The sequence below is a fragment of the Corythoichthys intestinalis genome, chromosome 11, assembly GCF_030265065.1.
Source record: "Corythoichthys intestinalis isolate RoL2023-P3 chromosome 11, ASM3026506v1, whole genome shotgun sequence".
Classification (NCBI taxonomy): Eukaryota; Metazoa; Chordata; class Actinopteri; order Syngnathiformes; family Syngnathidae; genus Corythoichthys; species Corythoichthys intestinalis.
In genome coordinates this window covers 35,495,059-35,509,808 of record NC_080405.1, presented here as the reverse complement: position 1 = coordinate 35,509,808, position 14,750 = coordinate 35,495,059, and the positions used below count along the sequence as shown (strand labels likewise).

At 38.8% G+C, this 14,750-nt stretch overlaps 2 protein-coding genes across 3 annotated transcripts in view; one reads left to right on the top strand and one right to left on the bottom strand.

The window, feature by feature from the left end:
- Positions 1-949: 949 nt before the first annotated feature.
- Positions 950-3,374, top strand: gpr151 (G protein-coupled receptor 151). Its single transcript, XM_057850594.1, has one exon. The coding sequence runs from the start codon at positions 1,301-1,303 to the stop codon at positions 2,570-2,572; it is 1,272 nt and encodes a 423-aa protein (XP_057706577.1). The 5' UTR covers positions 950-1,300; the 3' UTR covers positions 2,573-3,374.
- Positions 3,375-9,281: 5,907 nt separating this feature from the next.
- Positions 9,282-14,750, bottom strand: part of adam19b (ADAM metallopeptidase domain 19b) — a 35,774-nt gene continuing 30,305 nt past the window's right edge. For both annotated transcript variants that reach the window (XM_057850592.1, XM_057850593.1), the window contains 9 exons: positions 13,970-14,078; positions 13,643-13,859; positions 11,393-11,470; positions 11,111-11,219; positions 10,775-10,901; positions 10,582-10,684; positions 10,163-10,417; positions 9,986-10,077; positions 9,282-9,874 (listed from right to left, as the gene is read on the bottom strand). In XM_057850592.1, coding sequence (XP_057706575.1) covers positions 9,868-9,874; positions 9,986-10,077; positions 10,163-10,417; positions 10,582-10,684; positions 10,775-10,901; positions 11,111-11,219; positions 11,393-11,470; positions 13,643-13,859; positions 13,970-14,078 — 1,097 coding nt within the window. In that variant the 3' untranslated portion in view covers positions 9,282-9,867. The remainder of the gene's footprint in view (positions 9,875-9,985; positions 10,078-10,162; positions 10,418-10,581; positions 10,685-10,774; positions 10,902-11,110; positions 11,220-11,392; positions 11,471-13,642; positions 13,860-13,969; positions 14,079-14,750) is intronic.

Here is a 14,750-nt window from a genome sequence, read left to right as displayed (position 1 = left end):
TTGCGCAGTGTTTGTAAACGGAGATCTCCAGGATAAAATGGACAAATTAAAAGTAGGCCAGGGCATAATGCGCCATGAAACTGCTATGGCAGCATATGGACATATTGTTTATCAAACACAACAGTTCTTTTGGTTTAAAATACAGCAGTTTATTTTAAAGATGGTTGCAAGAGCAGAAACTGCTTTTTCAGCCTTCTGTGTGTTTTCCGCCATATATACTGTATATATAAAACAAACACATATCTTATAAGTACTGTTAGTTTCTTTTTTTTTTTTTTTTTTTTTAATGAAAATGGGGATCTTTTAGTTCAAAAAGTTGATATCATAAAAACTGAATAGTTTATGATTCTACACCCAAATATTAGACTGCTGTTTCTAATTTTTGAAACAGATGTCAGACTAAACTCAACAAAATTTGTGTTCCCCAGTGTAGTGCATGGACATTCATTCCCATTTTTTTATTTATTTATTCATTCATTTATTATTATTATTTTTATCACAATGCCCTTCGAATGCAAATTGGTATATATACTTTTAACCATAGACTATGTTTTACCTTATTATGAACTCAATAATGTGACCATAAAACTTTGTTAGAAGTGCTGAAAGAAAAATAATGTCCTAGAGGTGGTGACAATTTGGGTAATATATAAATCTATATTAAAATATACTGTATATCTATAATACAAAAGTAATTGTGTAGAAAAAAATACTATTTGGCTAAGTAAGCATTAGCTGGAATTTTTCTGGTCACTCCATCTTCAACATTAACCTGCCATTGACAGTGACATCCAATCAGACTTGCAACCTGTGGTTCCAAAGCAGCATGTGGCTCTTTTCATCCTTCTGCTGTGAATTTTAATTTATCATGACACAAATGTCCAATCAATTTGAACTGTTAAGTCAAAAGGAATTGAACGTGTCTTGCCGTCAATGGCACATAATTAGATAAAGAATGAAGGCAACAATATATTGGTTAGGTAAGTCTTGCCTTTAGTGAAATAAGAATTGCGTTAGTGCAAAGGCTAATGATCACAGATGTGATAAAGCACCTCACTGTATGGTCTCCTTAATTGGCCCCACAAGATGGGATTCCACTAGTCAGCTGGGCACCCCGGCTGTCAATCAAACGTCATCTTTATAAGTCGCCACCCAAGCTGCTAAATCTGCAGACAGATAGAGGATCCCCTGTGATCACAGACTGAAGATCGATACAACATTTAATCATTTTCATACCCACCAAAACATCGGTGTGAAAGTTTTTACATTTTTTTTCCTTTTATACATTTTCTCTTTTTAAATGATGAACAATCACTCTGGACACAATTCAACGATTATGACCTGGTCATACGACGACGGCGGCTCCTTCCAGCATTTGGACCCTGGTGAGCTGAGGGTCCTCGTGCCGGCTATCCTAGGCCTAATTTGCGTCCTAGGTTCGGCTTGCAACTTTACCGCCGTGGCTATCTTGTTCTCCAGCGCACACAAGGGCAAACTATCCCTCATCAACTCCCTCATCTTCAACCTGATGTTCGCTGATGGCCTGGTGCTTCTCTTCAGCATTCCTTTACGGGCTGTCGCATACTCCAAAGCCTGCTGGACTCTTGGCTGGCCGGTGTGCAAGACCTCTGACTGGTTCCTCCATTCCTGCATGGCTGCCAAGAGCTTTACGGTGGCCGTAATGTCTCAAGCCTGCTACCGTTACGTGTCCAACCCCACCAAGCAGGTGAGCGTCCACCTGGGTTCCATCCTGGTGGTGCTCTTCTTCATCTGGCTGTCGGCTTGCTCTGCCACCGTCCCTCACTGGCTCTTCTCCACGCTGCGGCGAGGACTCCACGGTCTCGTGTGCATGCTGGAGGTCCCCCCTAAAGCATGGAAATTCATGTCTGTATACACAAAGGTGTACCCGCTGGCTGTCTATTGCGCCCCTTTGAGTTTCTCCCTCATATACTTCTGGAAGGCTTACGGTCAATGCCAGCGCCGCTCCACTAAGTCTCAGAATCTGCGCACACAAATCAAATCCAAGAAGCTTACCTTGATGCTCTTCAATCTCACGGTCGCCGCCGCCGTACTGTGGCTTCCACAGTGGACTGTGTGGGTTTGGCAGCGCCACTCAGCTGACAGAGAATCTCAAGGTTCGGTCTCATCTCCTCCTGCTCTGATCGCCGTCTCGGCTCAGCTGCTCGCCTTGTCTTTGTCGCTCGTCAACCCCCTCATCGTGCTCGCGCTCTCCGAGGAGTTCCGAGAGGGCTACCGCGGGCTGTGGAGGCGCCTCACCCTACGCAAGCAGCCTCCCCCCAAACCCGGACCTCACAACCCTACCTCGCTCCAGTCGCCTCGCCCCAGACCTGAGACATCTGGCCACCGGAGGCATGAGGAGGGCGCCGAGCCGGGAACCAGCAACGATCTTCGGGTGAAGCAAGGCGAGGCGATGGGAGGAGGGAACGTCGACAAAGATGGGCTCGTTTTGCCGGATGTGGAGCAATTCTGGCACGAGAGGGAGTCCGGATCGCACTTGGATGAAAACGACCCAGTGCCGTGGGAGCATCAGGACCACCAAGAGAGAAATTAACATCCTCGAGTCAAGATGATTCATCTATCGGTGAATTGGATTGAACAGTAAAATCAATGGTGTTATTATGTGTCTTTTTAGTGCAAAATACCAGTAAATATAGTGTGAAATGTAAATTGCTTGTTGAATGATTTTAAAGTAGTGGGGACAATTGAAGTAACACGTATAGAGAATATAAACTACATGGAATGTAGAAAGACTTGATTTTTAATAAGTGAATGTTTCCATTTGTGAAGAAAAAATGAATTATAAGTTTACCTTAAAAAAAGTAACATTACATTTACTCATTCAGTATGTGGTGGTTGCACAAAATAATTTTAAAGAAGAAAATTAGCTTTGTTATGTTGAATGAAGAATTTTGAAGGTTGAAGGTTAGAAAAACGTTTAGATTAACATTTATTTCAAACAATTGACATAAAAAGTAAATAATCACACAAATATTCTTCTGTGTTCTAACAATAACCAAAGTGGCAAAAAAACACACACACACACACAAAAAAAATATATAGAAAGAAAATATAGAAAAAAATATACTTTTTCTCCCCCCAGAGTCAAGTGTTGATAATCTGATTTATTTATAGAGAGGAAGAACGTAAGAACATGAAGGTGAAAATAGAATGTGGTTTTTTTTTTTTTAAATCGTGTCATTATCATTTTTAACGAAGTTATGAATTTTCCCAAATTATTCAAGTGCAAGTGTATAAATTGACTGTTGTATCTTATTCTAGAAGTTGCAAAATCTTGAAAACCTTTATAAGCCAAGTATATATGTGTTATTGATTGTGTGTGTGTTTTTTTTTTTTTTTTTTAATTTTCATTTAATTTCAGAGGATTTAACTCATGTCTTGGGATTGAAGACAATAGACATCCTATTCATTTAAACCGGGACGATGCCAACCCTCCCAGTGAAAGTGAATTTGACATGTAGCGCCATCAATGGAAGCCATGGAATTAATTAATTAAAAAAAAAAAAAACTTGTCTTATAAAACCTATGACACTTGCAGGGAATGATGTGGGAAACATGCCCCAGAAAAAAAAAATGTTAGCTTAATCTTTACTAACCTCAAACATCTATTAAATGTCTTTGTTTTGGAGTGTTTCGTAAATGTGGTAATTCTGTCTGTAATTCCTGTTATTTTTGCATTCCTGTATGAGCAAATTAGGAGTATTTACAATAAAGCCGTCTCTATGCGTGCCTAATATGTTCATATTTGTCAAACTAGATGATGCACTAGTAAATCACCGGATTATTCCCTGCTGACATCAGTTCATTAAGAATATATTTTCGTAAAGGCATCCAATCTAATTGGGCTTTTCCACTGAACTCAGATGGAGCCCATTCGATGGACTCCACTCACTGATCTGCACACAGTGGATAGGTCAAGTGCACTCACTTACATGAAAGATATCGGAAATGAAATCGGTCTTCAGTGACAATGATCTATTCTCAAAGGGAGCTGCCAGGAAAATGTTATCTTTTTTGTTTAAAAATGTTGGCTGTCCGAGTCCAACCAGAATTGCTCTTTCTGGCCTCGCCTACCTGTGACATTTTCTCGCTCATTAATGATTAATGTTGACCTTTCTTTGCCTGAAGCAAGCGCCTCAATAAGAGCAACACTTAACTATATAAGCCCAGTTCGGTCCCTTGGGTAGAGACCTGGTAATAAACACTGAGGTTTAGAAGAAATACATTTAATGGTGAATCCCTGAAGTCTAGAAAGCTACAATAAAACCATACATTAGGTCAGATGCATTGTTAGTATGTTAGCAACAATAAATCAACCTGTTTACCTACCGTAAATTTCGGACTATAAGCCGCTACTTTTTTCCTTCATTTTGATACCTGTGGCTTATAGTCCAGTGCGGCTCATATGTTAATTTATTTGAGTTAATAGGTAACACTTTATGTGACAGTGGCATCATAAGACTGGCATAAGACAGTCATACTTATGACATGATACTATCATGAGGATTACTGAATGCTAATGTCATTAAGTGTCATCCGGGAAATTATGTCACTAGCTCCATTTATTTCCAGCTTGAATTTTTACATCCATTCAAAAGTGAAATCTTTTGCCGGATTACACTAAATGACATCTGTTATAAGCATTCATTAATGCTCAGGACAGTGTCATGTCAATAATTATGATTGTCTAATGACAGTTTTATGTTGCCACTGTCAAATAAAGTGTTAGCAAATACCATAACTAACAATTGATGAAACAACTGGAACAGTAACTGAAGAAATAATTAGCACGGAACATGAAGTTTGATTAAAATTTACATCTGTTCAATGCAATGCATGCTAGGAGGCATGTTGGATGACAACAGTATTTACAGCAGGTGGCAGCAGAGGTTGCCTGTCTCCCCCAAGGGAGCAGTGATGGCCAAATGAAGCTTCTTGAAGGAATGAAGCTTTGCAGCCAATTGGTTCAAAGATTCATGGTGGTTCATTTGGTCTTATGACAGTCGTATGATGCCGCTGTCAAATTAAGTGTGACCGGTTACTATCTTTTGGTGTAAATATCCCATAAAACAGTGAGGATAGCTGTGGCTTATAGTCCAGTGCGGCTTATCTATGAACAAATGCGGTTTTTGGGCCAAATTTGGTGGGCTGCGGCTTATAGTCAGGTGCGCCTTATAATGCGAAAATTAGAGTATTTAGTTAGATTGAGAGAGTATATTACAAATCCTCACATATAGAGGTATTTCCGCATTTCTGCTCGCGACTTCCATTTGACACTTTCTCTAACCAAAACAACAGTGGCGCTTGAGTGGCATTACTCATCAAAATCCCTCAAAAAAGACAATTTGGAAATGTTGTATCCATTTGCCATTATCGCGACATACCTGTTGAAGGACAACATGAAGAAATGGCTGAGCGTCGCCACTACCAAAATAATTTCATATTTCATTGATTTAACGGCAGTGGCTGGAAACGCAATCAGGGACTTGAAAAGCTCCAAAGCATCCAGTCGAATGTGTCCTAATACATGAATATGGGAATTCTGTGTTCATGAAGGTAGATGTGGAACTAAGACAGTGCCACCACAAAGCAATAAGAGGTACAAATATCTTCAGTTTGACTAAAATTCTGCGTTGTGTCACAGCTGAGATATCATTAGCTTTGCATTAGCTTCAATGACAAAGAAATGGAAAACAAATACTAATCTACTACAAGTCATACACGGGCTTTTTACCCTAGCATAAATTCAAGTGTTACACGTTTTTGTTCGTGGTGGAAAAAGCTGTGATGGAAGGGAAGACAACTTGATGTGCCTCACAGCAACACTTATGTTGATGGACTATATCGAGACTACGTGCATTCTACCTTGATGATGGAAAGCCATATATATGTATGCTCCACCTTCGTTAATATTTTTCTCATAATTTTATAAATTTATTGACCTGTTTTGCACATGCACCAAATATTTTAAAATTAAACAAGAAATGAAATCATGTAGTCCAAAAGTTGTATTGCGATCAATATCTGCAACAAAAAAGAATGACATACCATTCGATTAGCTCATAATACCATAACTATAAACTACTCATACCTTCTGCATTCGGCAGCTATAGTATTTGTAATATCGCCTCATTTTGGTCACTGAAGCGTATCAATCTACACCTCATGTTAACAGAGACTGCACAGATTGTTAGAATTTTGTCAGCGAACAATAAACTTTTCATTTTTTACATCTTTTAGGTCAGCGAGCAACATCCTGTAGCTGGTCAAAACTTTTCACTTCCAACCATATATAGGCGCTTCCAGGAGTTAAGACAACCACACACAGCACAGAAAGTCGAGGAGCCTCATCTACGTCGTGCTGAATCCATTTTTGGAGATTCCGTGGGTTCCTCTGGTTTAATTTTGGAGTTTAACTACACTGTCTGCACAGCACTTGCTTCAACCGCACTTCATGTTGTTCTGTGTAAACCGGAAGTCCGTAGCAGAAAATGTCAAAAATGGCGCTGCCCATATTCCATTTTCCCCTGGTCCACTTTTACGGCAAGCTGCATAGCCCGTGCTTTCATTGATTCACACGTCTTCAAAACGTAACAAAAACTCACGACACGCAGGCTCGCTTTCGATTTCGCCTTCAACATTTGTGGATTTTGTTTTCCTTGTGACTAAAAAAGACCCATTCAGTTAAAGTAGTTAGGGCTAGGGTTACCCAATATCAATTTGATGACAGTTATATCTGTCCTTACCAATAACGGAAATATCTGTCAATTCCAATGATGGCTATGACCATTAATTCCAAAAACGCATATTCCCATCAATTCTAATGGAAATTGAGGAATAGTTGCCCAACAACAGAACAAATCATCCCCACACAATTTATCCACAAATTGCATTGTCTATAATATAAAATTGTTCATGTGAATCCGGTTGAGAGAGAATGTGTAGAAAACGGGAATATAATCAACACCATAAATGGCAAAAACCTAATTAGTCCTTTCGAGGGGCTGGGTCGTCTTTTCACTGCCTCCTGGCTGTGCACCACGGCGGGGATGTTTCATCCCTCAGCCAATCATTATCATCTTTTATAGATGAATCACTGCAGGAAGTGACATGCTAGTCAGACACTAATTGTGCTCAGCGGGACAGGACACTTGCAATTAAACCCGTCTGCTGATGCAGACAAGTGTCCCTCAAGTGTCACTTCTATTCAGGGTCCTGAATAATACTTGTATTTATGTGTGCTTGGTATTTGAGAGGCTTTTGATTTGAATAATCAGAGAGCAGCTCCGTGAAGAACGCCTAACAGATGCAAATGTATGAAAGCTAAAGGTTTGTACATCAACATCAATATGAAGGAGTTTAAATAACTCTTTCCTTTGTAGGCAACAAATGTGAAACATGAAACATTTTATTGAATTCTGGGTGAAAAATCAATGTTTTGCGTTTGCATAGATCTTTCGAGAGGAAGTATATGGCAGCTGTATTTCCATGTTATTTAGAACAATAATCTTCCCAAAGTCATTAATAGTACCTTATTATGACACTTCCCTGTTGCAATGCCTACAGTTGACCATATGTCATGAAAGACAAGCAATATTTAATTTTCATTTACACAGATTCCATACATTCGATTGAATTAAAATCACAGTACAAATTAAGAAGGCTTAATATGCATGAAAAATGAAATTATAAATATTGGTGTATGTACAGGGGACATAAAAAGACTACAAACCTCTGCTGAAACGTCATACAGTATATATACAGTCCTGTGAAAAAATTAGGACACCCCATGAAATATTCAGTTCTTTATTAAGAAATGTTCACATATCAATGTCTGATCTTGTTTTTCTTTATCTCTGGAAAAGAAGGTGATTTAATTGCAGGTAAACAACAAAAACTAACATAGTGTTACTCATTTAACCAAATATATCAACAAAAATGCATATTCTAACTGAGGAAAAAGTAAGGACACCCAACCACCTAATAGCGAGTGTTACCCCCTTTGGCTGAAATAACTGCAGTGAGATGCTTTTTTTTTTTAGCCATCTACTAGTTTTTGACTAGTCTGAAGAAAGTTTGCCCTACTCCTCAACGCAGAATAACCACTTTATTTTCCAGAGGGGGGAAAAAAAAAACAAACAAAAAAAACAAGATCAGACATTGATATTTGAATATAATATATATATATATATATATATATATATACACATATACTGTATATATTTATATATACTGTACACACAGAGGTACCTCTACATACGAATTTAATTCCTTCCGAGACCAGGTTTGTAAGTTGAAATGGTCTGTGTCAAGTGGGATTTTCCCATAAAAATAAATAATAATTCGATTAATTTGTTCCACAGCCCAAAACGTCGGATGTCATAAGGATTATATGTCGATGTACCACTGCATACATACATATGTGCATACATATACTGTATACATACATACAGTGGTACCTCTATTTAAGAACGTCTCTACATAGAGAATTTTCAAGTTAAGACACGCCTGAACGGGAAAATATTGCCTCTTGTTAAGAAAGAAATCTCAGGATTCAAAAGGCCAAAAATGGCTGGTACTCGCAGCTCCCAGAGTTTACTGAACGTAACATACTTACAGCTGCTCTGTCATTGGCTATTGCATAGCATTCCTGGCATCCAATTAGCTAAGGGGGACCTCTACTGTATGTGTGTATCACAGCGTCCTTTTAATTCGACCCTCATATTCCGACAGCTTTACATGAGTGTATTAAGTTTTATTCAATACTCTTTTCTTGTTTTTATTTCACATATGCACAACTCAGATTGTATGTTTGTTGTGCAATAATCTAATTGTAACATGTATTTGTTACATGTTTTGATGCATTTTGATGCATTATAAAACACTTATGTCTGAATTTTGGGGGGCTTAGAACGGATTAGGACATTTACATGGAAAATGCGTCTCTACTTACAGAATTTTAAAGTTGAGAAAATACTTCCAGAACCAATTCATTTCGTGAGTATATATATATATATATATATATATATATATATATATATATATATATATATATATATATATATATATATATATATATATATATATATATGTGTGTGTGTGTGTGTGTGTGTGTGTGTGTGTGTGTACATATAGTGTATATACAATTATTTATACAAATACATACACATCCCCACACATATATACATATATATATATATATATATATATATACACATTGTATATATGAAACATCTCAAACTTTTTCCGCCCAATGCATATTTATGCATCAAAAACAATTAACCCTACACAACCCTGTGGGGTGTGTATGCTTTTTATAGCCAGTGCATTTGTGCACCAAAAGCTTACTACAAGTAGAGTGAAGAGGTGACGATATTTTATATAATATTTATTGTAAGTACAAATAAAAAACTAGATGAAATAAAGTTATAAAAAATACAGAATGGCCTTTATTTTTTTTTTCAAAGAGATAATTTATGATATTTGCCTCTCATCATAATTACTGTATATGCATTGACTGTAGTCCAGTTAAAATGACCCACATAAGCATTTCAGCACCGGTGTATTTTCTTAATGTAAGATATCATTTACTGCCGATGCTCTTCCAGAGGCACCATGTTTAATTAATACAGTAAACATTCATTTTTTCTTTGCTTTAGGAATAAATATTCCATCAATTTTTACAACACTGCCGACATAAACTCATTCACATTTCTTTCCACACGGCTACCGCATCAGTAGAGAGCAGCCCACAGATCCAGAGTGTCAAGTATTTACCGTATATTCATTTAATCAAATTGGTCCTCAACGACTCCCTGAGCTTTTTGTTCAAGATCTGGAAGGAGAAATGAAAAACGGAGAAAGAATACATTAAAGAAAAAATAGCTACTTTTGTTCCCCTGCATCTTATGTGTCTGAAGCTCGATTGTGACACAAAAGCTTTTACCTGTTTGGCTTTTTCCGGTCAATAGATGTCACCAGAGCAGCCTTTCCCTTAAGCAGCGCGTCAATGGTTACAGGTTGGCCTATCGATTGGTGCTGAAAGTCACAAAAAAAATTGGTTTATAATCTACATAATGTTTTGTGTCAGGATTTCACCAAGTCGCCATAAAATCATATTCACCACTGCCGTTTTGCTGACAGGACAAGGCGGTGGAGGCCTGTTTGGCGGCTCTGGTCGTGGTGCGGCGGGTCCTGAGGGTGGCGGGGGAGCACGCTTTCGTCTCGGCTCAGGCCGAATGGGAGAGTGACTCTGAAGTGAGGATTGTCTCAGGATAGGACTCTGCTGTGCAGCGTGGATTGGGACAGGAGGGGGCTTCACAGCGGGGCGCATGGAAGCAAGTTTAGGCACCGGGCTCGGATGAGCAGGAGACTTTCCCTATGAAAAAAAACAACATTTACATTTGTCTGAAATTGGTGATAGGGTACAATATAACTCTAAAAGTCTCAAAAAATATTTTTGAGAGGTTAGGTCAACCCATTCAGACAAATCGTCATGATCTTCAACCTTGAAATGTAACTTTTGATGATGCCATTCTTCACCTGTTGGTCCAAGTCTTGCTTTTTCAGCAAGAATGTTGGGTTGGTGTGACCATTCACATCGCTGTCCCGCCGCAGAGGCTTGGCTTCCACCGAAACTGAACAACTGGAGGACCAAACACAAGCATGGATGCAAATATGTTTGGACAAGTCAAGCACATAACAAACTTAATACGATGATTTCAGCTCTAGATACCTCGGAACAGGTGCTGGAGAGGATGTTTTAAGTGGTTGGAGTTTATGTTTATAGCGGCACCACAGTCCAACAGCCAATAGAACCAAGAAAAGCAGAGGAAGGACCAGCAGGACTGGAAGGAGGTTGCCTGTGTAAATTGGAATAGCGTTCCAAATAAACAAAACTGATTAGTCGACTAATCGCAAAAATAGTTGGTGATTAACGGACTATTAAAATAATCTTTTATGGCAACCCTTGTGTCTGGTACACACTAACATTGCAGTACAAACCATCCAACAAGTCCAAACAGATTACACGTCTATCACCGTCAGTGGCAGTTAAAAGCCATTTTCTTACTTTGACTCACGACAGGTCCGCTGTCTACGCTCCCACCCAGCCCCCTCTGGTTACACAGAGGTGGAGCCCAACCGCTCTCGCAGTGGCAGTTGTGCTGGTTGTTACACAGCTGGTGGGAGGAGAGGAGACATGTTTTGGCATAACAATTTCCTGTCAGTATCTTTCAGCTGTGTAACATTCTAGGTCAACAGCAGTAAACTGTGCAGACAAAGAATTGAGTCACATGACAGTCACTGCTAGGAAGAATGTACTGTAATCTCACTTCGTTAACACTAAACTCACCCCATGTCCATTACATTTGGCATGACAGTCATCAGCTTTGAGGAAAGATGCATTACGGCATTCGCCATTGAAGCAAATCTATCGAGAGTAGAAAATGAGCATTACATCATGTACTCCAATGCGTGCGTAAAAAGACCCACTATATCGGGATCATTCCAGAATTGGCGGACATTTTATATCCCACTTTTCAAATTGTCAATAATCCACGTGCTAAATACTAAAACATGATGTAAACATGATCCAAAAAGTATGGAGTATACCCTAGGGCCGGGGTCAGCAACCCGTGGCTCTAGAGCCACATGCGGCTCTTTAGCGCTGCGCTAGTGGCTCACTGGAAATATATTTTTTACTTTAATATGGTTTCTGTAGGAAGAAAAACATGTCACAAAAATTCTACTAATTCATTAATATTGTAATGAAGTTAAACTTGAGGCGGCATCGTACAACAGAGTAGTACATGTAGAGTGGTGCGTCATTCTCTCGTATTCACTGCAGAGAAAATAAACATTTACCGTATTTTCCGCACTATAAGGTGCATCGGAGTATAAGGTGCACCTACAATGTGTGTGTTAGGGCCTCTGCTTCTCCCTCCTGAGTTCTCAACTGCCTCCGGCAGGTGTGCATGTTTTTATCCTAATTACAGGTTGGAGGTCAGATGGGTGGAGGGGCCACAGGTGCAGGCTATCACCATCAGCAGCCTTTAAAAGCCAGTGGACGCCTCACCTCGTCGCCAGATCAACTCGTCTAGTTCAGCTGTCAGTTGCATCACGCCTTGCTTATATTTTTGTCTTTGATTCTCGGCTCACGATATTCTGCTTTTCACCCCAGGACCTGTTTCTGTACGCCACTTGTCGGATTCCTACGCCTGCATCTCGCCGGTCTGAACTCCACGAGCTTTGTTCACAAATAAACTAAACATTTGTGGATCACAGTCAGTTGTACCGTTGTCTGCTCCGGGATCCCCTCCTATCCGCGCAACCCTAACAGTGTGCCCTAATTTAATACCGTTTTCATGTATAGAGCGCACTGCATTATAAGGAGCAGCAGTAGTAGTAGTGGTTAGCGTTGCGTTATGCATCCACAAGATGGAGCTGAGCTAAACGGAATGTCATGCCATGATTAACTAATATGGATCCATATATGAGGCACATCGGAATATAAGGTGCACTGTTGGCTTTTGAGAAAATTAAAGGCTTTCAGGTGCGCCTTATAATGCGGAGAATACGGCAATCACGAAGGCTGTATTTGTAGCCAGTTCAGTCATTTTGATAGTAGGCTAATATAGCTCAAATAGATACATACAGCATATGTTGCCCTATACAAGGCTTTAAATTTTTTGCGGCTCCAAACATGTTTTTTTCTGCTTTAATTTGGCTGTTTCAACATTTTGTGTTGCCGACCCCTACTACCCTAAAAAATTTCTGCAGCTATCAATAATTTAAGTAAAACGAAAAATCTATTATTTAGTTCAAGTAATCGTATTAGAGACATTTAATGCATTGTAGAATAAATTTTAGAAGATGCAATACAAAGAAACAAGCATTTATGCCTGCAATAACATTTATTTTGGCTTGCTAGGATTTTACTTTCAAAAGAGCATTAAATGTGAATACAAAATAAAATACCTGAGTGTTTCTTCAAACTATCCAGAATTGCACTTTCCCTTTAAAAGAGCAATAAATGAATTTTAAAGTACCGGTAAATTAAAATACCTGAGCCTAGCCTCAAATGGAGTAACAAAATGATTGAGGATCTAACTTCAACAAAAGAACAATTGGCTGACTTGCACAGCAAAAGTCCGGTAGCTTAAATGCTATAAAATGCTAATGTTTTGTTACAAAGCGCTTACCAAATCGTTCAAATGTATATTCCCAAAGAAAAATTCGAAATATACCTCTAAACTAAATTACCAATGCATAAACAAACATATTAACTCAAACAAAAACTTAAAACCTTATGTCAGCCTTAATAGGGGAGCAGTTGGATTCAGTCATTAGGCGAGTTACCGGTATGTCAAATTCACTGTTGCCACTAGAGGACAGTGTATTCACCCAAATCAATAAAACTCAATTCAAACACTTTCAAAACAAACCATTACAACGTGACTCTAATTAAACGGATCCTCGAAGCAGCAAAATTTCGAAGCTTTTTTCTAATCAAATTCCTCTAGTTAATCGTTGTAGCACTAATTTCTTGATTCGCCAATTCTGGAATAACACATAGAATGATGTTGTAGTAGTACAGACTCACTGAGTTGTCGCCACATTTGGTGCCGGTCATGACGAGGCCTGGGTCCAGAGTGTCCCCCGTTCCCTCTTCATCTCGCTGTCCCGGTTTGTACACATGTGTTCCCATGCACTTCATCCTCTTGTTGCCAACAGTCACAGTTGTCTCTATGCGCACTGCGTTGCTCTCTATTGGCTTGGCCGCCGAAGATAAACACTGGATCTTACCGCATTTAGCATCTCTGGCAAAACAAAACAAAAAAAGGCATCCATAAATCCTTCAGTTTGACTAATACAGAAATCCATTTCAAATGCAATCTTCAAAACGCAATATGTGTAATGTACCTCTCACCTGTCTGTACAGCTCCTGTATTTCCCAAGCAGATCTTTACCGCAGTTGCCATACATGTCACCAGCTTCATTGACTTTCTTGAAACACACGTCATGCGCCGCACGGCCATCTGTGAAGAGACACATGCACATCCATATACACAGTGTTATTCGACCACCTGATGGAGAGCAGATGGCATTCTCACTGTTCCGTGTGGGACTTGTGTGATACACGAAAGACGCCCCGGGGAAGTTGTGTCTCGGTGTGAACTTGGAAATCGGCCAACAACAATAAGTGAAGTTCTGCCAGTGAGGACTGATGCCTGTCCTCTGCTACAACCTTCAACAGCGTTTCATGTACGCTCAAATCATTTGTCTAAGAAAATTCGCATTGCATACATTTTTTGTGTCTTTTGCTAGACTGAGTAAAAAAAAAAAAAGAAAAAATAATAATTAACAGGAATTACCATTTTAAGTCATATGTAGCAGTGGAATTATCAACTTCACAATTTTGAACGATGTTTTAAAACGTAATTGTGTTTGACTCACATGATTTTGTTTTCCGATGCTATGAATGTGAACATTACAGTATTTGTCATTAAATGTGAAAGTTATATAAAATAATAAATATTATTAATATATATATGTGTGTAATTTAAAAAAAAAAAAAAAACTGTAAAACTAAATAAATAATTAAAGATACAGAAAATAAAATAAAATAAAATGAATTAAAGTATAGAACATAATCAGGACAAAAAATGATTTTTCACAAAAATTAACGTTGTGTAAAACAAAACATATCT

Bases quoted from the DNA above. Each gene is read 5' to 3' on its own strand.
- gpr151 (XM_057850594.1), top strand. From the start codon at position 1,301: ATGATGAACAATCACTCTGGACACAATTCAACGATTATGACCTGGTCA.